General features: G+C 40.9%; 1 protein-coding gene across 9 annotated transcripts in view; it reads left to right on the top strand.

The window, feature by feature from the left end:
• plekha7b (pleckstrin homology domain containing, family A member 7b) overlaps positions 1 to 26,897 on the top strand; it is a 518,153-nt gene that overhangs the window by 485,069 nt on the left and 6,187 nt on the right. For 8 of the 9 annotated variants that reach the window (XM_041197491.1, XM_041197494.1, XM_041197498.1 and 5 more), the window contains 4 exons: positions 11,663 to 11,812; positions 16,478 to 16,611; positions 17,405 to 17,547; positions 22,182 to 22,277. In XM_041197491.1, coding sequence (XP_041053425.1) covers positions 11,663 to 11,812; positions 16,478 to 16,611; positions 17,405 to 17,547; positions 22,182 to 22,264 — 510 coding nt within the window. In that variant the 3' untranslated portion in view covers positions 22,265 to 22,277. The remainder of the gene's footprint in view (positions 1 to 11,662; positions 11,813 to 16,477; positions 16,612 to 17,404; positions 17,548 to 22,181; positions 22,278 to 26,897) is intronic. The other variant, XM_041197492.1, reaches the window with a different exon arrangement.

The following is a 26,897-nucleotide window of genomic DNA, read 5'->3' on the forward strand; positions in this document are numbered from 1 at the left end:
TTAGGATACCCGTTATCATGATGTGTGGAGATGGGACTTGGTCTCCAGAAGGACTGTGCAGTGGTCACATCTATCAATACTGTCATGGACAGATACATCTGTGAGAAACCAATTTGTGAGGACAAGGCCAAGAATTGTTTTTTTCCCCCTCATTATGGTTCTCTCACTTGGTGTAGGGGTAATCTGGCAGTTATGTCTTTCAGGACTTAGCCAGTTTGTTCAATAATGGTGCTACCAAAGTGGTCTTGGTGATGGACTTTAAAGTCTCCCACCTAGTATCCTTGCTACCCTCAGTGTTTCTCCCAAGTGTTGTTCAACATGGCTGATTTATGAGCTGAGGTTCATACCTGGTGATGATGATGGAATCTGGAATGATAATTGAAAAGTATCATTCCATAAGAATGACTGTCAGGCTGTTGCTGAACTTGTCTGTGGAATCTCTATTTCAATTTTGGCACGTCTCTAAATGTTAGTGGGAGGACTTTGCAGGTAAAATAAATTAGAGACATGTCTTTATAAAGCACTTCCAGACACAAAAGGCTCTATTTTATCAGAATAATTTCCTTGTACCATTGCTGAATAATTATGCATCTCCCTGGTCTAGCTCTCTACACTTATCTACACATCTCCTATCAAATTATTTGGATTTTTAGTGTGATGCATTTTGTTGGTCCAATCTTAAAATAGCCTCCTCCTTTTCTTCCATATACAGACCAATTGAATATGGTGCACCTGGCCAAGTTTGAAGGCTGATTCACTTTTCTCAGCTGGCAGCTTGGCATTAATCACATTCCAATGAGCCAGTTTTCTTTCTGATGAGGGAGTTTGTAAATCTTTGTAACTGATTTCAATGCTATCAAGCATTGGGTTCAAAAAATTGCATATCATAACTTGTGCACCTGGCAAGCAATGTCATTCCAAATAACACACTCTTAAGTGAACCAATGAAGGTGAACATAGCCAGTTTCCAGACAAACAGTGAATTATTGGCATTTAGTTTTTGAAAGCTGTGGACAGTTATCTGTGGTAATCAATGACAAGTCTCATATTTAAGTGTTAGTGGAACAAAATGTAAATGCTCTGAATGCTAAGCATAGCTATGAACTTTGGCAGAATTGGTGGCATTGAGACGATTTTCCACATGGTATTTGCCATTTGTTAAGCCGCAATGTTCAGATGATGTTCCACGACTTGCCTATTGAAGTGCACAATTATTCAATTGATATCAAAGATTCACTGCACAAATACCCAAGTGGACAGGCTGTTAAAATTGAAGAAGGTGGAGTCTTCATCTAGCAGCTCCAGTCGAATAGAGCTCTATTTTGTGTGTACTGGAAGCTACATATATTAATACACAGGACTCTGTTCTTTGCAGACAGAAAGGACATGTGTACACATTATGCCTGTTTCAGCTAAACAAAATAAATGACAGCCATTCATTGACTCATTCCTCAGGGCAATGCCTTGACCGACCAGGATCAAGCTGCCTGGTTTAAATTTCAAACAATGCTTGGCAATTAACTGTCAGTCACCATGAATTAGTGTATTCTCCATGGCAATGCCTCTACCAGTCAGAGTCCACTTGCCAACCAGTTGTTGTTTTCCCCTTTATATTGATATTCTTGTGAGGTGTCCTAATGAGCACAAGACGAAAAGCTTCGACATGTCTCCTTTATTCAGCAAAAGGTCAATTTTATAGGAACAAATGCAACAGAGAAAGATGGCCCCCTATAGATTGCTGGATAATAAGGGACCAATTTCAACTCAAGTGGATGGGTTTTGAATGAGTTAAAATCTCATCCCAGATCTCAAGCCAGTAGCTTCGGTGTCTGTCTGGAGCTAGTCATAACTGAATACCCACTGCACCATTCAGAGGACATGGCTGAGGTGCCATATAATCTAATACCTCACTGTGCACCAAGGTGGAAAACCCTACCATAATTTTGTATTCATGTTGTATATCAAGCACCAGTGCTATCTCCCTCCTGGTACAAGTTTACAGTACTGTGAAAGCTTCACATGATTATACATGCACCTTAACAACAACAAGGGCAGAATTTTGCTCTTGGATGGCGGGTGGGCCCCACTGGCTCGGAGGCGGGTGGGCAGCCGAACTCTGCCGCTGAAACGGAGCTGGCTGCCATTTTGAGTGGGCGGGCCAATTAAGGCCCGCCCAGGGGCCTTCCTGACAGGAAACGCTATGCGCTTCCTGTGTGGGGGGGGTGGAGGGATTCCCCTTCTGTCAAAGTGCACTCTTTTGCACATGCGCCTTAACAACAGCAAGGGCAGAATTTTGCCCTTGGATGGCTGGTGGGCCCCACTGGCTCGGAGGCGTGTCCACCCGCTTCCGAGCCAGTGGGGCTCGCATGCGCGCGAAAGAGCGCACTGCTCTCTGAGGCAAAGTGCTGCCTCAGGGAGTTTACTGACAGGTAAGAAAAGTCAAAAAATAGAGAAATATTAAAATTATTAACATGTCCCCCTCCTGTGACAATGTCACATGAGATGGGACATGTTAATAAGAAACACACAAAGTTTATTAAATTTTTTAAAAACGGACATGAAACTTCATCCCGCCAGTGGATGAAGTTTCATGAATAATCTGGAGCCCACTGGGGCTCCTGGCCTGCCCACCAGCCTTAAGCTTGGACGGGCAGGTCTTTAACAAGGTGAATTATCCTGTCAATGGCCTTAATTGGCCATTGACAGGTCGGCAGGCGGACAGCTGATTTCGCTGTCCACCCGCTTTCCTGAAGATTTAAATGGACCGGGATGACGTTGGAGGTTCCTCCCGACGCCATCCCGCATCATTTTTCCCTCGGCGAGCGGGCCCCACCCCCAAATTGCCAAGGGGAAAATCCTGGCCCATATCTCTAAGTACTGCTTTTCTCCTCTCCCTTAAAATGTTTTTTTTTCCCTGATAGACTCTTTCATCTGTTTATAGATGTATGATACATATTTAAGTAATTATATCCAATATGGGGCTGCTCACTGACACAATGTTATATACATCCCTCTGACAGTTTCAATTATTCACTTCTTTTGTTCTTCAGGAGAGAAAATCTGCATGATATTCCTATGGGGAGGCCCTCTTTCCCCTTGAAGCCAAGTGATCCTTGTCAGAGAGGCAATTAAGGGAGACGAGGATTAGGAAAAGGAGGCCTGGCCCTAGCTCAGGGTTTATACTGAACCTTTCCAGCTCTATTTTACTTGACCTGTTCACTCATTGGCACCAAACCAGGTTATCTATTTTGCTGAAAGACACATGTGAAGATTTCTTTTTCAAGATTATTGTGGGTGTGCTGCATGAAGTTGCATTGCAATCCAAAAGAACAGCACCTCATAGCGTGCATTCTAAACATATAATGCACCAGTTGAGAGTGAGGTGAAGAAATGTGCACTGGATGATACACCTAACATCAGTGAGCAGGAACAGTTGGTGTAGGGGTATAGGAAGAGGAGGAATCTGCTGTCTTTAGCAGCTAAGGATGAACCTTTAGACATGAATTCAGAGATTAGGGAACCTGCCTTTTTTGTTTTCTTAAAACAAGGTATGATAACTGAGCATTAAAGATTGTTGCAGAGTTAGCTTCAACGAATGATATGGAGGAGTCCCTATTTGCACTTTGTTGATACTAGTCTCCATCCTCTACCTTGGACAGAGTTTGTGTACAGTGAATTGTCGATTAGGGCTTTACAATCTTAAGTTCTGCCATCAGAACTGTGGGGTTTAGTGAACATGATGTGCGACAGCTCACTTTCAGGGACATATAGAAAATGACCAATCCTTGCTGTTCTTCATTGCTTTCACCTTCCTGGTGTCCCATGTAGATTTTTTTTAAATGGTGAAGCTGTGTAACCTAGTGCGGATTATGATCATGTGGCATAGTTTGACCAGGCTGTATTGCAGGATCCCTCTGATTTGTCTAGGCTTTAATATTCCTATGTTATGATCGGTTATGACTCTGACCACCTCATTATACCTATGCTTGGGAGGTGTATATGACAAAGTGGCCAAGCTTAGGGTATGTCGAGTAGCCTCCATCTCCTAAGGGCCAACCTTGAACTTTTGGGTTCTGGGCCAAACAATGAGACCAAAGTGGTTTGCTTTAAGGTAAAGACATTAGAACTGTTACCTGCAAAGTAGTTTTTCATCTACACGATCCTATATAGCTAGTTACAGAAGCTTCACATTGATGGAATGACAACTTTACAAATACCTTGTATGCAAGGTATTGGAGGGCCACATGGGTTTAATCGAGGGCCACATGGGTGAAATCAAGGGCACCTTGAAACTTTGGATATTGTTTTATTTGAAAAATGTAGTACCCTCTTACGTTGTTGCCATTTAAATTGATAATTGATAATGCTGCCAGCTCCATCAAAAACACATTAGTCTACTGCTTCATTCATCTGTGCACTGCAGATTGATTAACATTTCTGGCGATCCCTGCGGCAGCTTGGAATGAATCTCTGAGGCTAAAATTTAAGTGTTATGGCCTTGACAGTTGTTGGTTTGCCATGTCTGTCCTACAATTTGGCTACAGATCACATTACAGCATACGGCACAACTTTCACGATATTCCCGCTGAATCTTAACCAATTTCTACACTGTTCCTCAGCTAGTCCAAGTAAGTTTGTTTTGTCTTTTGGTTTGTTTGTTAATGGTGGTTGGACACTTGGTTGACATCTCTCCATTTTTCTCCTTTTCCTATTGTTCCCCTCAGAAAGTTAAATACAGTGGAATTTCCATAGGGAGATAGTAAGTATAAAACAAACCAAACTTAGCCTAAAATTGGTGCAGCAAAATTCCTGCAGTACTCAGTTGGCTTAAAAAGGAGAAAATACAGCAAGGCCCTATCTTTAGTTGGGAAAGCATAAATTTATAGTCTGGACCCTAGATCATGCCCAGTTTATGTGAAGGATTTCATCCCTAATCTCATCACTTTACATGCCTTGCCATTCATGTGCTATTTATCAGCCCAACTTATCAATCGATCCAGATCACCTGATCAGCCAGCTGTTAATTATTTGCCACTATTCAATCGCCACCTCATGTTTGGAAAGTGTTGTTTTGGGGGACCAATTTCTAAACAAGCTGTAATAATGTTATCTAGAGTTAGGGATAACCTCACTGTACCATGGTGAGGGCCTGGGTTAGTATGAGGGTGAGGTTAACAGTGAGTCAACTGCAATTTCCCTGTGTAGTGAAGCAGGGGATGGGGCCTAGGGAAAGGCTGTAGATCTCAGATGACTCTCGTTGTGAAATTGGCAGGAGAAGTGTAATTGTAGGGCAGTACCTGAGGTGTCCAAGATGCTGTACAATGGTGAGGGAGGGGGCGTTTGAGAAGATGTCACTATAGAAAGGGAACTGGACTAGGTAAAATGCTGCTCAGTGCAAGAAGAGGTTTCAACACATTGGAGCAGAGAGGGGTAAGATGACAGATGATTTGTTGCTCAGTATTGTGGGGATATGGAGGAGAGTTGGAGATGGAATGGTCCTCGATAAGGATGCTGAGTATGACAGATAATTTACATTGCCACATCAAATGAAAAGAGAGGCTTGCACTTACATAACTCCTTACATGACGCCAGGCTGTCCTAAATTACCTTCTAATCAACTGAATTATTTCTTGAAATATAGTCATCGTCATAAGGTAGGAAATGTGGCAGCCAATTTGCACACATCAATGTTCCACAAACAACAAATTGATGATAACCAGGTAGTCTGATTTTTAGCTGTATGAGGGATAAGTATTGACTAAGACATGGTGATGGGGAGAAGGGGGAAGACTGGCCTGCTCTTCAAAATAGTGCCATGGTATCCTTTACGTGCGCTTGCACCATGAAGAAAGAGTGCAGTTCTTTCGGGCAGCCTAGATGTGAGATAGCCAGACAGGCAATACGCCAGAGGAGGTGAAAGGAGTAAAGATCTGGCAGATCAGCAACAATGCTCTGGTTTAGTGATTTAACAGGGGTTGTGGAGTCAGGGGTCAGACACACAATGATCGGGATAGCATGAGATAGGATGTCATGGTGGGTAAGGTAGGAAGAAGTCTGGGGAGCTATAAGAGCCAAGAAATATTAGGAAAGTTTCCAATTAGTTTACTAACTTCAAGACTTCTATATTTGATAGTTATCACAACATTGGCTGCTGGCTAAGATAAAGTTACACTGTTGCAAAGTGACACTTGGTGGCCAGAACCTGTAATTGCAAACAGATCAACTTTTTTTTCTCTGTTAACTGTCAATACTATATACTATACTGCAGTTGCTACTTTGGAAACAGATATTGTGCGAAATTTAACATTGAAAATTCCTATCACAATGCCACCTACATGCATAACAGGAACAGTAGGTAAATTTTGATACATTTTTACAATGGGGTATCCACCTGAGATAGTGGGCCAGAATTTAAAGTAAAAATAATAAGCTAACAGCACTCTCAGTTATTTATGTTATTTATTTATGCAAATTGGACAGTAATTTCAGGTGAGCATGGATATACGGTTAAGCTTGCAAATTCAGAAATTGCAACAACTTCACATAAACAGTGTGAAAGCTGTTTCTTGTTGTCCAGCTCCCCATTCAAACATATTGTCTGGAGTGACGTTCCCGTGCTGCCATCCTAGATACAGACAAAACTTATCACAGAAAATTAGGGTGTATCCATTTCAGTCTAAGTAGCATTTTTATGGTGATAAGTCTTAATTACTTCTAAACAACCTCTCTGGCTCAGAAAATTAACTTTTGCAAGTGTGCACTGTCATTCCTTCAGATTTTAATTGTTAGAGATTTTAAAAAGATACTTTTTCATTGCTTTTTATTTCTATTTCCCTTTTCTCTCTCTAAAACAAGTCTACCTTTCCTTTCTTTAGCTTTCTGCACCTAGTTTGATATGGAATTTGCTATTCTAACTTGTATTTTCTAGCTTAGACTCCATCCTGTTCATTAACAGTACTTCATTAACAGATTGGTTAAAGAGACACATAGCTACTTGTCCTGTTTACACAAGCTCCACATGCCCTGTAGTGTGTGTTGTGCTGTTTGCAATGGGTATAGGCAAGTCTACTATTCAATCAGTAACTACAGTAAATTCTGGCCCACTATATCATAGGGCTTGTTGCGCTTTAAGCGGTATTTTTGCTGCAGTTCTTTGTGTTTTGAATTCTCACTACAGCCTTTTCAATTACAACACAAATGGGTTATTAGTATTTTAAAAAACTAGCCTATGATAAAGTCAGGACTGGTTTGTCTTGTGAGACTATTAATGTTACAACATGAAAGTACAGTAAGTTTGAAATACATAAATAAGCCAACTTCCCAAACTAGCTATCATTCAAATGTATTGAAGATTTTACAGCTGTTTTAAATGGTTCAGTCAGTTAGTTAATTCAGATAGTCATCATCTGAGTGTGGCTGTTTTAACAGAGCCTGGTGTACAAACCTCTTCAGTTTGTGACAGTCATATCCTAGCTCCAACAGCCCTTTGCTTGAGAAGCCTGGTTTAAATGATTTGGCAAAAATTCATACTCACTTCTTAAATTGAGAAAGTTAAATGAAGGCACTAAATACAGGAGATCATGAAGTTTGAATGAAGTGGGGAAAAAGAGTAATCAGAAAGTAGTGATTACATAATGTGAAGCTTGGAATTTGACAGCCTGAAGATTGTAGGAGGAAAGAAATTCTGAGGGAATTTAGGAGTATCTCATTTGGAATAGGAGACTTCAACATAGATATGAGGAAGTGTGTGTAGGATGGTGCATTTGGAGTTTGGCAGAACGTGACAAAATGCTTAGTGTTTAACACAGCACAGATGTAATATTGTCAGTGCAATCTGCAGCATACTCAATTCTCCTGTATAATCCCACAAAAACTTAACCAGAAGAATTTGCCTTTGCATCTATTTCCATTTCTGAATGTAGTGCCAATGGTGATTAAATACTAATGCAAGTCCAAATTGAATGCCAGTTCTGCAGATGCTGACAACAAAAATCCAGATAATTGCTGTGAATTAGAGAATATTTTGTATAATGGATAGTGTTGAGCAATCTGTATTGTACACATTGTCACTACATGGAATAAACAGACATATGGATTACTTGGCCCTTAAACAGCATTGTCCTTTTTTAACTATGTAAACTTTACAAGATATGAAAACGGGAATGAAAATTTGGAACAATCCTTTGCCTCGTAATTGCCAGACAATCGAGCTTCATGTCATGTTTGGCCCTTGAGCCAGGAACCTTGTGCTTATTCTGGAAGGTTTTAATAGTCTAGTAATACATCACAGGATACATCTTTTGCAAAAGTGCATGCTTTATCAGTGGTCTTCAGCCAACTAACATTGCAAATGGGAGTGAACGTTATGCTCATAAGTCATGCTCCAAGAATGGTAACAAGAGGAATGAAAAAGGAATCATTCATTGAAACTCCAGCTAAAGATGTTCCTGCTGCCTTTTAATCCTATCACTGTATACCAGTCAGTGTTATGAAGAGCTTGAAGCAAATTCAGAATACAAAACAAAGGCTGAATCTAAGAATCTAATTGTGGGGGTGTCCAGTGGTGGAGACCAGCTTACATTTCCTGTACCAGAAATGTCATTTTCTTAATCAACAACAACTTGCATTTATATAACACCTTTAACATAGTAACACCCAAACATTTCAAACGAGCATAATCAGAGAAAAAATTGACAAAACCAAAGAAGGTGATGTTCAAAATTAGGAAATACTTGCTAAACGAGGTGGCTTTAAGATGCATCCTAAAGGAGATGAGAGATGGGGAGAGCATTGAGGAGCGAATTCCAGACCTTAGCACTGAGGTAACTTTTATTTTATCCTTAAAATAATCATGAGAAATATCTTTTGACTAATGCTGAACTTTTTTTATGGGTCACTTTTACTGTTGTAATCTGTGCAGTGTGGATTAATAAAACACTGCTTCCACAAAGTGGTGTCTTGCTTCTGTAGTCAGGTATCGTATGTCCCATCTGCAACCGTGCTGTGCTTTACAATGTCTGAATAGCATAGGCTACAAACACTGACCTGAACACAACGCTATTCCTCCAGTGTTTATACTGAGACTTGTCTGGGAAAGCAGACTGAATTAAGTACAGTTACCAACTGAAAATCAGAATGATGAGTGGTTTGCAGTGTCTGTTGCTATTGGTTTAAAACTCTGGTTCTGTCTCATAACTTGCTGCAACTGTGCTGGGAATACTTCAGCAATGTCCTTTTTTCCCATTCTGAGATGTTCGCAAGCCAAGGTGAAAAGCCAATATTCAAAGCCAATGCACCACCCATCCCACCAATATTTTGCACAACCATTCTTTGCCATATGTCTCATACCTTTCCTTGTTTTAGATTAGGGAATGCACAGTTTAAAGCATGCAGTTTGTTGATTTCTTGATTGAGAGTCCTGACAACCTTGTAAGGAGTTTAAATTTTGCTGGTAAAATGCTGTTGAAGATGTAAGAAGCAAGATCTCATAGGAGAGATGTAATGTGAATCTGATCTCACGACATGGTGATGACTTTATCAAGCTGACTGATCTCTTGCACTGTGCCCAGTAACTGGCTTTGGCACTTTCAGTGAAATTGGAAATTTTATTTCCTAAGCTGTCTTTGAGAACATAAGAAATTAAGAAATAGAAGTAAGCCCTTTAGCCTTATTTTTTTGCATCTCTTCATATTCCCTGAATGAAAAGCAACATTTAATCTTAAGCAAAGTGAACATGATCCCAAACAGCCAGTAAGAATCCTGAAATCAAACCTAATAGAAAGGAATGATGGGTCTTTATCCAATGCAGTTTTTATTTGTACATCATTTTTTAAGCTATCAGGTTTTCTTAGGTTGTGTCAGCTTTTTTTGAAGGTGTTCAACAACTTTTCCAAGATTTGTGGGTTGCCAGTTATGTTTAAATATGCTAATATTAAAAATTATTTTTTTAGGAGATACCATAACAGTCCAAGCTTTACCATTGATTTTTTTTCTCAGAAAGTTCCTAATTTATGGAATGTCCTTAATTTTTCCAGCAATTTAAATATACTGTGTGATTTAAACCTTTTTTTCCTTCAGTGTTTTTCATTTGAATGCATGTAGTAACTCATTAACTTACATTTCTAGAGGCAGTGGGCAGGTTGCCCAAATGGTCCTTCATGCATGAGCTTATACAGTGAGCATTGACAAGCTTTTGACTGTGGAAGGCATGACAATCTAATCTAATCCTATCCACACTGAAGATCACACACACACATGGTCATGTTTAGTGATTTGGGTAGTGATGCTGGTGGTTTGTTTTCCATGCCCCCCCCCCCCCCCCCCCCCCCTTTCTAGCTCAGGGTAGATGCATCCAATTTTCCTGGCTGAGATCATTTAACTCTGCTTAGACTGGGATGGTCTATGGCTCTTTTTCTCAGCTGGTTACTCCCACAATCTCTCTGCACTTATTCTTGGTCGTTGTAATGAAATAACTTTAAATATCTTTGTGATATATTCACATCCAAAATAACGACACCCTCTTACGCCTGTTAGAAATTATTAACATTATATCTTTCAATAGTGAAACTGATTCTGACATTTGACAATATAAGTATTGATAAAAGAGAAGGCTGAATTCACTGGAATTTCTGCTTTGACTGGGTTCAAGTTAAGGTATATTGATTATCTGCATATATGTTTGAAAGCCATCCTTTGCCTTTTATTCATGTTCTTACTGACAGTCTGGTGTGCAGATTAGTCACTTCAGTATCTTTCTTGCTCATTGTCCCATATTAAAGATATGGTGCAGCTCATTTGAATGCAGCTATAGAGCTAAATGTGCCATCTCTTCATGTCTCAATGCTACAAAACCCTTTGAACCATAAAAAGGTGCCTAATTAAAAAAAAAATAACTGAAGATGATACTTCTAGGCCACAAACTGTGTGTGTGTGTTACAAATAGCTTAAATGAAGTTGTTCTAATAATAACTCCAAAATTAAATGAAAATGTTGCCACATTTATAAATAGTAAATTTTTACCTACACAGGCCTTGGCAATAACACATGATAGAGAAATATTCTATTCTTATACCTGATTTCCTCTGGCTATGACATTACATTTGTATGTGTATTGGCTTTAAAAAAAAGTAACCTATAAATATTAAATAATTTGAAAAAAAAAACATTCTTCCAATTATCTACTGTTCCACTGCACCAAAGCCAAATGATTATTAAAGTATCAGAATATTTTGAGACATGGCTGTCAACAATGGAGATTTACAACACAGAAGATGGTTATTCAGTCAATTTTGTATGTATGGGTTATTTGCTTTAGAATCATTCAAAGGTCTTCTCACATCACAGAGCTGAGGAGATTGTTCTTGCCATCCTAAAAACTGAGCTTTAAACGTTGCTTTGGTAATGGTGAGGAAACCTAGCATATACCTAAACTGAAACAATACTAAATCAATTTAACCTGCCCTGCATTCCTCCAGAGTTGTGAATGCTGCAGGTTAGGATGATAGATAGCTAGAAATACTTTTCAATTGATATATAATTTATGGGAATAGGTTTCTTCAAACCATTCAAACATGCATTTTTACTCCAGGAATGTATCTTCTGGCTCTGCATAATGTTGCAGTAATTTGTTAACAGATTGCAATTATTTGTCTGTCCTCTTTAGTGGAAACGTGAACAAGAGTTTGATTTACAGTTATTGGAAAAAGCAGTGAAAGGAGAACATAATACCCTTCAGGAGGGGCTTATAAAGTCGGCACCAGTGGTGGAAGCTGATGTGGAACCATTAGACTACGATTTGGATCTCAGCAAAGAGGTGATAATATTACAATATATGACTCCAATTTTCTACTTGTAAAGAAAAGAAAGGAAGAACTTGCATTTATAAGGCACCATGCACAGTCTTAGAATATCCTGAAGCACTTCACGGCCAACGAATTACTTTTGAAGTTTAGACATTTTGCAATGCAGGAAGGCAAACAGCAGGGTCCCACAGAGAACAAGTTGTTAAATGACTAGATAACCTGGTTGGTTGAAGGGTAAATGTTGATCAGGACACTGGGAGAAGATAGTACCATTGACTCTATGGTTTAACATAGAGTCTGAAAGATATCATCTTCCTCAGACCGCAGTGAAGCTCTAGAACGTGTACTTAAGTCTCTGGAGAGGGACTTGAAGCCATGACCTTCTGGCTCAGAAGCAAGAGTACTACAGCTGAGCCATAGCCGATACCTAATGTAAATTCTTATGCTACACCAGAAACTTTGTACAACAGAAATTACTAAAGCTTACAGGTTGTAAATGCATGTTGGAATGTTGTATAAATAATCTGATAGATTTTTCCAGTTTTAGTATAGAAAGGCCAGGACAAAAAGATCACAATCTTAAGAATCCCAAAGGGTATGGTGAATGAAAAAAAATTATGCCATGTCATGGATTCTTATTGAACCAACCCATTCAGTCTTCTGAGGGAGGCAAGTAACCACAGCTGAAACCACCCAGAAAATAAATCTGCATAGAATTTATCCGCAGACCTCATAGATATGCAAGCAAAAACACAGAATATTAACCCAATTTTACAATCCCCCATTTACATGTCCAATCAGTGGGTCCCAGCAGATTGTTTCATTTAATATCTATTTATTTATATCTATTCTTATGACGCTTAATATATTATTAGTAGATGTTTTTAAGCCCTTTTTAAAGGAGCTTAACAGGTATACCTTTTCTGGGTCTGTTCCATTTTTCCATTCAAGGGAGAGAGTTCCAGATTTCCATGAATATTTGTGTGAAGAAGTGATTCCTGACATCACCACTGAACAGCCCACTATAATTCTAAGGTTAAGTTCCCTTGTTCTGGACTCACCCACCAAAGGAAATAGTTTCTCACTATCTAGCCTCAATTAGATCATCCCTTAATCTTCTATACTCAAGGAAATATAAACTCAATTGATTTTTTTTTCCTTCCTCAACGTGATCCAGAGGGACTGAGGTCAATAGCAGTCCTCATAATGCCACATCAGCTGATTCATCACGCTTTAGAGATCAAAGATGGAACTCAGTTCCACGTTATATGTTGGATTTGCCCACTGAACCATTGATGCTCAATATAGCAAATGTTTGTTGAAGTTGATTGGTTTAACTTAGCATGTCTCTGACTTAAGTGATCATACATCCTGTTTTCTGTTGGGATGCAATTAAATATTTTCCACCGTCCCCAAGTGAATAGGACAACAACAATAACTTCAAACTGCATGCTAAGTCCCAAAAATGGTGGAATGGCGTCAGATTAAAATGCAAGAAATCTGGAACAGAAGTCCAACCTGTCTCAAACTGTCCCACTTGAGGTGGGATGATTGGTGGGCAAGCAACATGTTTGAGAGAAGTACTCTTTTAAGTTTTGAGGCTGTGTACCTTCATTTTAATAGTCATTCTATTTTTTTCCCTGGGTGGCTGGGTTTTCCAAACCTTGTGGAACCTTGGCAGCTAATGGAGACGAGAGGGATGGAACGCATAAGATAAGTGCCTTCATCACTGCTTGTGGACCAGAGAGAGCAGGATTGTTTCCACCACGCCCAACAAGCTAGCTAGTAGACCAATGAACTTCATCAGCCTCCATCCCTGACCTCCTGATTGCTTGCTCCCCACCCCCAAATACCAACAGAATTCCTGACCGCCATTGGACCCATTTCCACCCGAACCCATGATCCAGATCTTGCGAGAAATGGAGGTTTTCTTTTGGTATTTTGGGGGAATATTGTGGTATTCTGTGCAGGGGGCTATGTATGTGTAAATGATTTAATTAAGCTGGGGAAGGTTATTAGAAGACAGATTGTCTGGGGAGTTTAAAACATGAAAGGATAAAGTTGTTAGGTTTGAGGTACATTTGGAAAGGTTAGGTCTAACATTTGCATTTTATTGATAAGTTGAGTGTGTTTGAATATCAAAGGGAAGTCAGAGGTAGAAAGAAACATGTTTGCATCTTGCAGGACTTCCATAGGTAAACAGAAGAAGGCTCATTGTGTTTTATTGACCCAAAAGCAATGACAAGATAGAACCATGAAAGATTTTAGATTTGGAAGGGTTTAAGTTTCAAAGAGGTGCAAGAATGATGGTACCTGAGATGAAAGGGGAAAAAGGTATTTTAGAGTTACTGTGGAGAGCTTAGGTTAGCTGTGAGATGTAGCTGTTAGTGATAGCTGAGCTGGGAGCTGTTAGCTGTAGCTCTAGGCTGGGAGAAGATGCAGTTTGAATCAGCCATCCACTCAAGCCAGAGAAGTCTTGGGCTGCAACAAGTATTCTTGTTCTGAAGTCCTGTGTTTCCACGCAGAGTGGAAGAGAATTAGAGGGCATGTGGTAAGCCTTTATTAAAGCAACAGCTTTTTTTGGGTAATATTACTGGATTTTTATAGTTAAACATTTATAAGGGAGATAAAAACAAAAAACTGCGGATGCTGGAAATCCAAAACAAAAACAGAATTACCTGGAAAAACTCAGCAGGTCTGGCAGCATCGGCGGAGAAGAAAAGAGTTGACGTTTCGAGTCCTCATGACCCTTCCACAGAACTGAGTGAATATAAGGAAAGGGGTGAAATATAAGCTGGTTTAAGGTCGGGTATGGGGGGGGCGGGGGGGGGGGGGGGGGGGGGGGGGGGGGGGTCCTACCTTAAACCACCTTATATTTCACCCCTCTCCTTAGACTCGCTCAGTTCTGTGGAAGGGTCATGAGGACTCGAAACATCAACTCTTCTCCGCCGATGCTGCCAGACCTGAGTTTTTTCAGGTAATTCTGTTTTTGTTTGTGATCTATAAGGGAGTGTTGCCTGGAAGGTGTTTACTTGTGGGTCTGACCAAATAGAGATTCTCTTGGGAAATGTTTTATAAGATTAAGTTTAACCATGTAACTGTAATCTTGTGTGCTTAAGTTTTATTTTATTCTTGTTAATAAAACTTTTATAATTTTTAAAATCCCAGAAATGTTACTGGACTTCCTTGCTGCTGAGATCAGTATGTTGTCTTCTCATTTTCAGAATACAAAAAAAAGGGTATGGCCCTTTGGCCAAGTTTCCCTCTGGGATTTGGTTTGCACAGCAATTAACACCAGCTGTGGTCATTAACACTCCCTAATCTCCCATGATCGACCTCACTTCCCCCATCTCCATGCTCTCATGGTCTTCGGCCCTGGAAGCAGGCTTTCCACAACCTTGAATTCTGCAAGACATTTTGGGAAACCAATTTTCAGACCACAAAAGAGCGCCCCACCTCCGCCCCCTCTCCCCAACCCTATACAGAACTCAGTTAAAATGCAGGCGTTCTGGTGTTTGAATCAGGAGACTGAAGGCTTCTGTGTTTGAGTTTTTGAAAGCTGTTTAGTGCTGGGTGGGTACACTAGGTCAACAAATATTACAGCTATTATGTTACATTAATGATTATCTATTTAAGAGAATGCATGAGGCTGTTAATACTATATTTGAAAAAAGTCAAAGTTGAAACTAGCTCTAAACATAAAGAAAATAAATCTTGAAAACCGGTTAGACATTTAATAGTTTTTGTCAAGTCAAATGACTGTGGCTGTGTCTATAATGTCATAAATATAATACTTTGTGTTTTATTAAAATGTTCACTGTACCACAGTTCAGTCACAGTATCCACAAGGTTGACTGGCTGCCATAAACCTCAAAGATGCATACATGTCATTAATACCCTGTTACCTTATTGGGTGCAATGAAGTATCATATTCTTTCTAAGCTCCAGCACCAGAAGAAAGAGTTACAGTTACAGATCCTGATGTTAGCGCCAGAGTTCTTACCAAGAGCTTTTCTGTAGTGGCAACAACATTGTGGTTCAATTTCCTACACCAGCTCTTTCATACAATGTAGTAATAGCAGCAGACTCAATAAGCCCAATCATTATGTAATAATCTGGGACTTCTGATAAAATGGGAGAAATACATAAGATTGGCCTGTTTTCGTGGGCACTCAGTTTGAGATATCTCCTGAACTATGTCCACTGCAACTGAACCTCATTGCAAACTCCCTTTTAAGAATGAGATGAGGAGAATTTTTTCCTGAGGGTCTTTAATATGTTGAATTCCCTTCCCCAGAGAATGGAGGCTGGGCATTGAATTTATTCAAACAGAGCTAGACAGATTTTTGATAAACAAGGGAGTCACAAGTTATGGGAGGGGGGTGGTAATGTGTGGGGGCAGACAGGAAAGTGGAGTTGAGACTACAGCAAGATAAGCCTTGATCTTATTGAATGGTGGAGCAGGCTCAAAGGGTCGAATGGACTACTCCTCCTATGTTCCAATGTTCCTATGCTGAGTGTTCCTAGTCCTTGATTCTTAGCTCTGCCTGATTTTACTCAAGGCTTCAAGACTGGAGAACTAACCATAAGTAGCTTTTTATTCCCTTTGGTAAAGTATTCTTGTATACCTGTTATTTCAAGCAGCTAGGCTAAATTTTGGTCCTTTGTCTTATCAGTTATCAAAGCCAGACATGGTCCTAATTCCAGAACGTTACATAGAGTTGGAGCCTGAGGAACCACTCACCATTGAGGAATGTGAGGCACGGAGACGCAAAGTGCAAAAAATCAAAAACATCCTTTCCAAGTTGAGGTATTGTATATAAATGCATGTTTTTCTTTATATATACATAGATTCAAAAAATAATCTATTTGTGAAGATGAGCAATGTTGTATGAATACAAACTCAGTGAGTTTTAATGCAAAGTCTCAACAAACAATTTTAAATCTTAAATAGGATCAAAAACCAATTTACACTACAGCATTTTTATCTTTCCTGACTCACAACTAATCACTGGATTTTAGAGTTCCTATATTATTTTCTAACTGTGTTTGAGGTAACACAGTGGGTGTAAGACCATGTTGTTGAACAGGGTCAAAGGTTTATCAGAAAATCAGGACTCAAGGTACATCCAGCCACAGTTACTGTGCTAATACCTTCCCTGTTCAAGAGACCAGGTAGGCAGGACCTTTTGTTTAATGTTTCATTTATAACATTACTGCAACATATCACACACATTATTTCCCATAACATCTCCCCAGGATAAAATGCATGAGAGCTTTGGTTTGGCTGTCATCAAAAGGGGGCCTTCCACATCTGTTACAACTCTAATGACAAACTCTGCTTTATTTCTAAGATAAAAGCAAAATACTGTGGATGCTGGAAATCTAGAACAAAAACAAAAATACCTGGAAAAACTCAGCAGGTCTGACAGCATCTGCGGAGAGGGAAATAGTTGACGTTTCGTACTCGAAACGTTAATTGTATCCCTCTCCGCTGATGCTGTCAGATCTGCTGAGCTTTTCCAGGTATTTTTGTTTATGTTCTGCTTTATTACTTATGGGTGTGTCATACAGAATTAAGGTGTGTTTTTGTTGTGCATCAGTTACCAGGATGTGCAGCCGGGAGTTAACTACATCAGTGAGAACTCCCCAGATCTCAATTCACACCTGCAGGAACGTGAACGTATCATCACTATGTCATATGCATTAGCATCTGAGGCTTCCCAGCGCAGCAAAATGGTAGCAGGTATGTGCCGTACTTTTAAAGTCCACATTAAAATGCGTACGTTGAATAAAACAGTTTTGTTTCTTCGTGTCAAGTCTGCTTTCATATGTGTTTAACAATTGAAAAAGATTATTTTGAGAATAGGGTAAAGCTTCCCCATGCTTTGGAGGTGAAAATTGGAAGCTAAGCAGCACTGGGATGCTCTTGTATATCCACTGCACTGGCTGATAATCTCGTATTAAAATCTTTTCATTTGTTTTGTTATCCAATAAAACTAAACAAATGTCAGAACTGGCTTTTGAAAACGCAAACAAAACATACATTGTAATGGCTATAGTGTAAATTTATGCAATGCAGTGAAGTTAGACCAACCATGATCTTATTGAATAGCGGAGCAGGCTCAAGGGCCGAGTAGGGTACTCCTGCTCCTAATTCATATATTAGTTATTGCTTTTAAGTAGGCCTGCCATAAGCCATTGCTCATATTGTTCCTGTATGTCCATGTAGGTGTGTGAGACTGACAACAGCTGAGGTATCTTGACTAGAATATTGAAGCAATTCCTTAAGTGTCAATTCTGGTTTAAAATTTATTTTTCCTTCCTTTAATTTGTATCATTATAAGTTGGGCAAGTGACTTGTTCCCAGTGATCTGTTGCAAGGAGGTAACCCAAGAATATCTTTGATTGAACTGACCACTAAATTTTCCCCCCTTCACTATAAGGAAGTGTATAGTCCTTTAACACGCTTGAAAGCCATGCTAAGAACGAGAGCACGTTGTTTGGAGAACTGTCAGTGCAAATCCATTTCCAAAGCACTATGCGTTGAATAGTGTAGCAGGTTTCATGTCGCTTCTAAAATTTGGGTTAGAGCCAACCAGACTGATGAGATAAATGTCTCTTCTCTGCTGGCTGCAAGTACCTGCCATGAAACACATTTGGGCAATTTCAGTCCAGATCCTAATTGGGCATTAACCAAGTTCATAACAAATCTAAACAGTTTGTTGATTTATAGAGATGTCTGGAGTTCCATTGTGGAACTGTACTGTACAGGTGCAGACAGATTTGCTCTGTGTGCAAGGACAATGTCCAAACACTACCCGGATAGACACCAAAGAGAAGTTTGTTTTTTTATCCAATTTTCTGCTGACGATCGTGTTGGTGACAAATGCTGGGCTACAATTCCACAGACACAAGCAGTCCTCCAAGTGGCCTTTCTCCCTGCGTGAGCCCAGTTAAGGATGGCAGGTTATTTGACCTCAGAGCCGAGCCCTGTTCTACTCTTATTCAAAATCCACATACGTGTGTTTCCAGCAAGAATCACCTGATAGCAATGAAATGTGGAAACGTGGTTGACTGTTTCCCTCACTCTAACCCAGGCGCCATTACAACATTCTCACTACTGTTCCAGCTGGGATTAGCTAACTTGAGAGAGCAAACCTATGTGCCAGAGCAGCTGATATATTTAGCCATTAAACCATCAGGAGAACTAAAGGGAAGCTTTATGAGCAACTAAGTAACACATTTCTGTCGAAGGGTCATGAGGACTCGAAACGTCAACTCTTTTCTTCTCCGCCGATGCTGCCAGACCTGCTGAGTTTTTCCAGGTAATTCTGTTTTTGTTAAGTAACACGTTAACTCATCTTAGTTTCCTCTTCAGTCATAAGGTATTAACAGAATGATGTGTGAAATATGCAGTTGCATGTTGTTTGCTGTTGCAGTACAAAGTGCAAACAATTCAATCTGATTCCTAAACAATGACTTATGACAGTCACTCAGCATTTTAATCACCCTAGCAAAAGTGTTCCTTAGTACTTTGACAAACTGCTCTATAGCTAAATGTGCAGTTGATCAGAAGCGGGCCTTTTACTTGGGGTTTTGGGCATCAAATCCAGTACGGATTGATTGGATACATGTTCTCTGACTACAAGGACCATACTGAGTTGATCAGTCTTAATCCAATTTTTCTACTGGCTGAGAGTCACTAACACGAAACCGCTTACAGTGCTGCACTCATTAGCACCGAATGACTTACTTTGGACAGAAAGGCCATTAGGATGGCAGAAAATGCAAACATCAAACTGAAACAAAGAATAAAGTAAAATTCTATATTTCATCTATTCTTTAGCATTCCAGGTGATGTACAATATTGAATTAGGCTACAAAGGTAGGAAAAATATCCCATAGAACTACATAGAAATTACAACATGAAAACAGGCCATTCAGCCCAACAAACCTGTGTTGGTGTTTATCTACTACATGAACAGTAGTCCTGGTTTCAGGTGTCCCCTCTGTTCCTCTATCTCTTTAAACCTTTTTCCTTCAACAATCCGTTTAACCTATTCTAAACTTTAACACTGTCACTGCTTTGATCACTAATTCTAATAGTGCATTCCACAGCCTCACAATACTCTAAATACAAAGGTGTCCCCCGCTTTGTCCTAAATCTATTATATTTAATCTTGTATCAATGTCTCCTCTAGACCTCTCGGCTACTAGAACCAGTATATTTTTACACACTGTGCCCCATAACTTCTCTCTGCCTCAACAATTGTTATATATTGGTTGTGATCAGCTAAGGAACGGGTTCAGGGTTATAGATGTCTCAACAATAACTGGGTTATTGTAAGAGCATTATTATTTACAGATGTACAAGACAATGGGGAGAATTTTCTCCCCGTCGGGCAGGCTGAGTGGCAGTGGGCACAGGCAGGCGCGCAGTCAATCGCCACCGTGCCTCAGGGAAATTAAGTTCAGTTCAAAACATGTTTAAAATAAAGAAATAAAATTATGCAGACATAATGTACAGTGTTACATGATCTGGGATGTGTTTATGAAGTTTAATTTAAAAATTTATAAACCCTTCATGAAATCTCATCCCGCCCATGGATGAGGTTTCATGAGAAGTGCGAAGGCCGCCTGGGCTCTTCGCCTGCCCACCAACCTTAAGGTTGGTCGTGCAGCCCTGACAACAACTTCAATTAGGTGATTAATGGCCTTAACAGTCCTTTCACAGTTCCACGGGTGCGCAGCCGACTCCAGTGCAGGCCCACTGAACTGAAGATCGGAATGATGCGCAGTGACGTCGGGATGCACACCCGACATCACCACGTGTCATTTTACGCATTGGCGTGCAGGGCCCACCCCTGCACACAGAACAGAAGATTCAACCCTATAGATATTATTTAGTCTGAGCCATCAGCTTTCTCCAACTAAACTCCTAGTCATCAGACTGTCTCTCTCACACCATCATGTGGATGGTACTGTTTTTCGGGCCGACAGATTATCTCTTTCAGCCCTGAACACCTTAATACTATAGCAAAATCCTACATGGGGAGCCTGGTTCAGCAAGTGTGGTCCCATATATAGATCCCCTGTTGCATTTGAACTTCAGTATTCTGTGCCTCTTTCCACAACTCAGTATTCCATCAGCTTTATCAATTTGAGGTGTGTTTTTAATGTCTTGTGAACCTAAATCCTTCAAATGTTCTTCCACATCTCCGCTTTTATCTAATTCAAAGTATAATTATTATTTTTAATCCTATTTTGCTTTTAACCAAGATGTTCCACTTGCTAACTGATATTCAATTCCATCTGCCACTTTTCAGCCCATTGTAAAATCATTGTAAAATACGTTAAGAAGCACCCTGTGTTTATTACTGGCTCAGTTAATTTGTTTCCACACTTTTGGTCACATCAGCTCCTCGAAGCCAGTTCATCCCCTGGTTCCCCTCTGCAGTCACTGTTCCTTTCCTACAAAGACATATAAGCTTTGGGAGTACAGGGAAGGTTGCTGTTTCTGGACCACTGCCAAATTAGTCTCCAGGAGGTGCATGAGAGGCTTTTGGTAATTATCCAGCATTTCTCTTCCCTCCCCAGACCACGCACAGCAAGCAGGAGCCTAGCCTTTATCTGGCCCTCTTCAGAGCACCAGACTGGAATCAGTAACACAGGAAAGTCTGCAATCAGGCCTGTGCCCACCATTCCAAGCTGCCATGTTGAGTCTCCATTGCACCGCAATAAAATAAATCGAATTATGGTTAGTTTAGCTGTCTAAAAGGAATTAAGATGCTAATACACTTCTGCTCAGTACAGAAACATCTCATTATTTCTGCCACTAAATTAAATTGATCCTGACCAGTGACATCTGTAAGAAGCTGTATGTGCAGACATTGGATGAAAATGCAATTAGGATCAGCTGTGATGCCCTTTTGGTTGAGCAGCCTGATGACAATTACTGTCTACATGTGAAGAAAGTCCACTTGGGTATGGCATTGGAGGGTTACTAGTGCTTGTGGAACTGTATACAATGTGAATCAATACATTCAGAAAAAAAACCAGAAGTTCTGATGACAGTATGACTTACTTGAGTTTTATTGTGGTTCCTATCATTTAATACTTTTGAAAGAATATTGCCTTATGATCACTCCTGGGTATCTTTTATTTTTTACATAAATGTTGATTACAGCTCTGTGATTATTGCATGCGGACAGAATGTCATTAAAAGAATTAAAAACTTGCTACCCAAGCACAGTCTGAGAAAATGAAGAATGCAATCACAAACAGGCTGGCTAACATTGTAAAATTGTCACTGTCTTCTTGTTAACCCTTGTCTTTAACAACTTGTGCCCTTGTCTCTCTGTATGTGATCCCTTTCAGCTCAACAGCAAGTCCATCCGTCTTCAGCAACTTCCCCTCCTCACTCCCCTCTTAGCAATGGATTCCACTACACATTTGTCTAAGCAAAGCAGCAAAGTAAGAACTAACATTTTTAACCTGTTTTTTTTTCTGCTTTAACTGGTCCATTGTGCTGATTACAATCTTAGATTTGCACTGTGCACTAAGCCTGTAGCTCCTTCCATAAAATTATTTAGTATTTAAAATTAAGCCAAAAAGATAAGTAGAGAGCATAGTATTAAGGATGAGATTTCAGAATACTTGGAAATGCATGATAAAATCGGGCAAAGTCAGGATGGTTTCATCAAGGGGAGGTCATGTCTGACAAATCTGCTAGAATTCTTTGAGGAGGTAACGAGTAGGTTAGACAAAGGAGAGCCAATGGATGTTATCTACTTGGACTTCCAGAAGGCCTTTTACGAGGTGCCGCACAAGACGCTGCTCAGTAAGATAAGAGCCCATGGTGTTAGAGGCAAGGTACTAGCATGGATAGAAGATTGGCTGTCTGGCAGGAGGCAGAGAGTGGGGATAAGGGTGTCCTTCTCAGGATGGCGGCCGGTGACTAGTGGAGTTCCGCAGGGGTCAGTATTGGGACCACAACTTTTCACTTTATACATTAATGATCTAGATGAAGGAACTGAGGGCATCCTGGCTAAGTTTGCAGATGGTACAAAGATAGGTGGAGGGACAGGTAGTATTGAGGAGGCGGCAAGGCTGCAGAAGGATTTGGACAGGTTAGGAGAATGGGCAAAGAAGTGGCAGATGGAATACAACGTGGGGAAGTGTGAGGTCATGCACTTTGGTAGGAAGAATAGAGGCATAGACTATTTTCTAAATGGGGAGAGGATTCAGAAATCTGGAGTGCAAAGAGACTTGGGAGTCCTAGTCCAGGATTCTCTTAAGGTTAACTTGCAGGTTGAGTCGGTTAGGAAGGCAAATGCAATGTTGGCATTTATTTCGAGAGGACTAGAATATAAAAGCAGGGATGTGCTGCTGAGCCTTTATAAGGGTCTGGTCAGACCACATTTAGAATATTGTGAGCAATTTTGGGCCCCATATCTTAGGAAGGATGTGCTGACCCTGGAGAGGGTCCAGAGGAGGTTACGAGAATGATCCCAGGAATGAAAGGCTTAACATATGAGGAACGTTTGAGGACTCTGGGTCTATACTCGATGGAGTTTAGAAGGATGAGGGGGGATCTGATTGAAACTTCCAGAATACTGAAAGGCCTGGATAGAGTGGACGTGGAGGAGATGTTTCCATTAGAAGGAGAGACTAGGACCCGAGGGCACAGCCTCAGAGTAAAGGGAAGACCTTTTTAGAACAGAGATGAGGAGAAACTTCTTTAGCCAGAGAGTGGTGAATCTATGGAATTCATTGCCACAGAAGGCTGTGGAGGTCAGGTCATTGAGTGTATTTAAGACCGAGATAGACAGGTTCTTGATTGGTAAGGGGATCAAAGGTTACGGGGAGAAGGCAGGAGAATGGGGTTGAGAAACTGATAAGTTTCTCATGAACCTCCTCTGGACCCTGTCCAGGGTCAGCACATCCTTCCTGAGATATGGGGCCCAGAATTGCTCACAATATTCTAAATGTGGTCTGACCAGAGCCTTATAAAGCCTCAGCAGCACATCCCTGCTTTTATATTCTAGTCCTCTTGAAATAAATGCCAAAATTGCATTTGCCTTCCTAACCGACTCAACCTACAAGTTAACCTTAAGAGAATCCTGGACTAGGTCTCCCAAGTCCCTTTGCACTCCAGATTGAATGGTGGAGCAGACTTGATGGGCCGAATGGCCTAATTTCTGCTCCTATGTCTTATGTTCTTATCACGTTCTCAATGGTGTCATCAGCTGATCCTTGTCATCTATTCCAGGAATACTCAACAGTTAATGCTATGTTCAGCCACTTCAAAACTTGTGTTTTGTGAAGTGAATGTAAAATGAATGTTAATTTGACCTTGCTTTGTAAGTTCAAAAATATTCTGTAAAGTCATTGGAAAGATTTGAAACATAGTACTTATAAAGGAGATAATGGCCCATAACTTCCATGCTCCCCAGCGTCAGATTTGGGGGTTTACCCCAAAGATGTGTGGGGGAATCTCTCTGGGAAGTTCCCAGGTAAGGATTTGCACAGCAATTGCCCAGAAGTGCACACTTCCTCAGGACAATTGCACTGTGCTGGGCACCATCCAAAAATGCGGATTAAATCACAAGCTTCGGATGGTTCCGCCAGGATTATACCAGTAGTTACCCAGAAAAAGTTAGAAGAATTAAAACCTCTTCTAACTTCTGAGCAACTATTGTAAAGACCCAAACCGACCCCGTGGAACTCCCCTCACACTCTCGACCCGCCCCACCTCCACCCCTACCCCACACATGGGACTCCTCCAACACCCAGCACCCATGACCTCCGATGCCCCCCACCCACTGACCTCTGACACCTCCCATCGCCCGACTTCCGACACCCCACATCGCCTGATGGATCTCCAGGACCCTCCCCCTTCACCCATAACACCTCCCCCCCAGGACCTTTGACTGACCTCCGCCCCCAACCTTGGACCCGCAGCCCCCCACTCCCCACCGATTCCCGATCGCGGCCACCCCCCACGACCTCCTCCGGACTGCCCCAGGACACCCCCATTCCCCAAATCCTACCCACTTACCTTAGGCACTTATCTACCCCCTGGCCTGTCAGTTTCTCTGACCTTGAGTTTTATGTTGCTAGTTGTCACTTGATACTGAACCAATTCTGCTTCAACCCCCACCCCCAATCTTCTACTTTGCTCAACCACCCCGTTCCCCTCCCGACCGTGGGAAGTGAGCAGAATGCTGGCCAGCCTACAAATCTACATGTGAGAGGGAAAACCTTGTATAAGTTGTTGTGCAAGTTATTTCCTTTCCCCTTTTAATTCTCTCGACACTTCGTACCAGAGGGTGCACATGGAAAGCTCTGCCAGGATTCTGTGACAGACTGCATGAGAATAGCACAGAGTGACTTGACCTCTGAGTTCTTCCTCTTGCTGTGAGGAAGTGCCTTTTTAGATTGAGATTTAAAGCCACTGGGCTTTAACATGGTTTCCCCTCCCCCCATCAGCTAAAATATTTGGGGAGAATCTATCCATGATTCCGACAGCAGCAATTTAACACTGGGATCAACACTAATTGCTTTAAGGTTAGACTTCTGCCCCTATCGCAAGAAGAGACGGTGGCATAGTGGTAATGTCGCTGGGCTAGTAATCCAGAGACCCAAGGTAATCAGTCCTCTGGGAACACGAGCTCAAATCACAGCAGCTGGTGGAATTTGACTTTGAATTCCTTCAATACACCTGGAATATAAAACTAGTCTCAGTAATGGTGTCCATGAAGGTAGCAGTGATTGTTGCAAAAACCCATCTCGTTCACCAATGTCCTTTAGGGAAGGAAACCTTCTGTCCTTACCTGGTCTGGCCTGCATGCGACTCTGGAGCCACAATATGGTTGATTCTCAACAGCCCTCTGAAATGGCCTAGCAAGCCACTCAGTTCAAGGGTAATTAGGGATGGGTGACAAATGCTGACCTTGCCAGCAATGCCCACAGCCCATGAAAAAATAAAGAAAAATCTTGGGAGGAAGTCCTGCCTTAGAGACCTGTCAGTCAATTGGATGGCCAGAGCGTGGTGGTCACTGCTGGGACTACAGGGAGTTGCACCACATCCAGGAGCCCAGGTAATACATAGTACGGAATACTTTTTATTTCTGAAGCATGGAAAGTGAGCCAGCAAAAAAAAAATCTGGCATCACTCAAACCCTGTATCAGTAATCCACCACAGCTAAATACATCATAAAATGTAAAATGCAGGAAAATAATAAACTGAGAACAGCCAGAGAGCCAGAGAACTGGGGAACAAAGACCATTTGCCCATCAAAGCTTATTCCACCAGCACATTTACTCTTCTATCATGACTTGTATTGTGAATAATGATAATATTATGAATAATAATAATATTGTGTTTGCCTCTAAGACTCTGGTCCTTTGCTTGAAAGTAGGCCAAGAAAGTAGCAACAAGAAGGACAAAAAAGCAGAGTATTACTGACATGGGGAAAGGCTGCAGAATCCTGAGGTGCAGAAGGATCTATGTATTTTAGTGCATGAGTCACTAAAAGTTTGTCTGCAGGTCTAGCAAGTAATTAAGAAGGCTAATGGAATGCTATTCTTTATTACGAGAGGAATTGAACATGAAAGTGAGGATGTTATGCTTCAGTTATACAGGGCATTAAGACCACGTCTTGGATATTGTGTGCAGTTTTGGTCACCTTACGTAAGGAAGGATGCAAATGCGTTGGAAGTGGTTTACTAGATTGATGCCTGGAATGAGCAAGTTGTCTTATGAGGAAAGGTTAGACAGACTGGGCTTGTTTCCACTGGAGTTTAAAAGAGTGAAGGGTGACTTAATTGAAGTATATAAGATCCTGAACGGCCTTGACAAGGTGGTCGTGTAAAGGATGTTTCCTTTAGGATGAGTCCAGAACCACGGGATATTCTTTTAAAATTAGGGGTTGCCCTTTTAGGACAGAGATGAGGAGAATTTTTTCTGAGGGTTGTGCAACTTTGGAATTCTTTGCCTCTGTGGTGGTGAAGGCAGGGTCATTGAATATTTTTAAGGCAGAGGTCGATAGATTCTTGTTAGGCAAGGGAATGAAAGGTTGTCGTGGGTAG

Source organism: Carcharodon carcharias, chromosome 10, assembly GCF_017639515.1.
Source record: "Carcharodon carcharias isolate sCarCar2 chromosome 10, sCarCar2.pri, whole genome shotgun sequence".
Taxonomy (NCBI): domain Eukaryota; kingdom Metazoa; phylum Chordata; class Chondrichthyes; order Lamniformes; family Lamnidae; genus Carcharodon; species Carcharodon carcharias.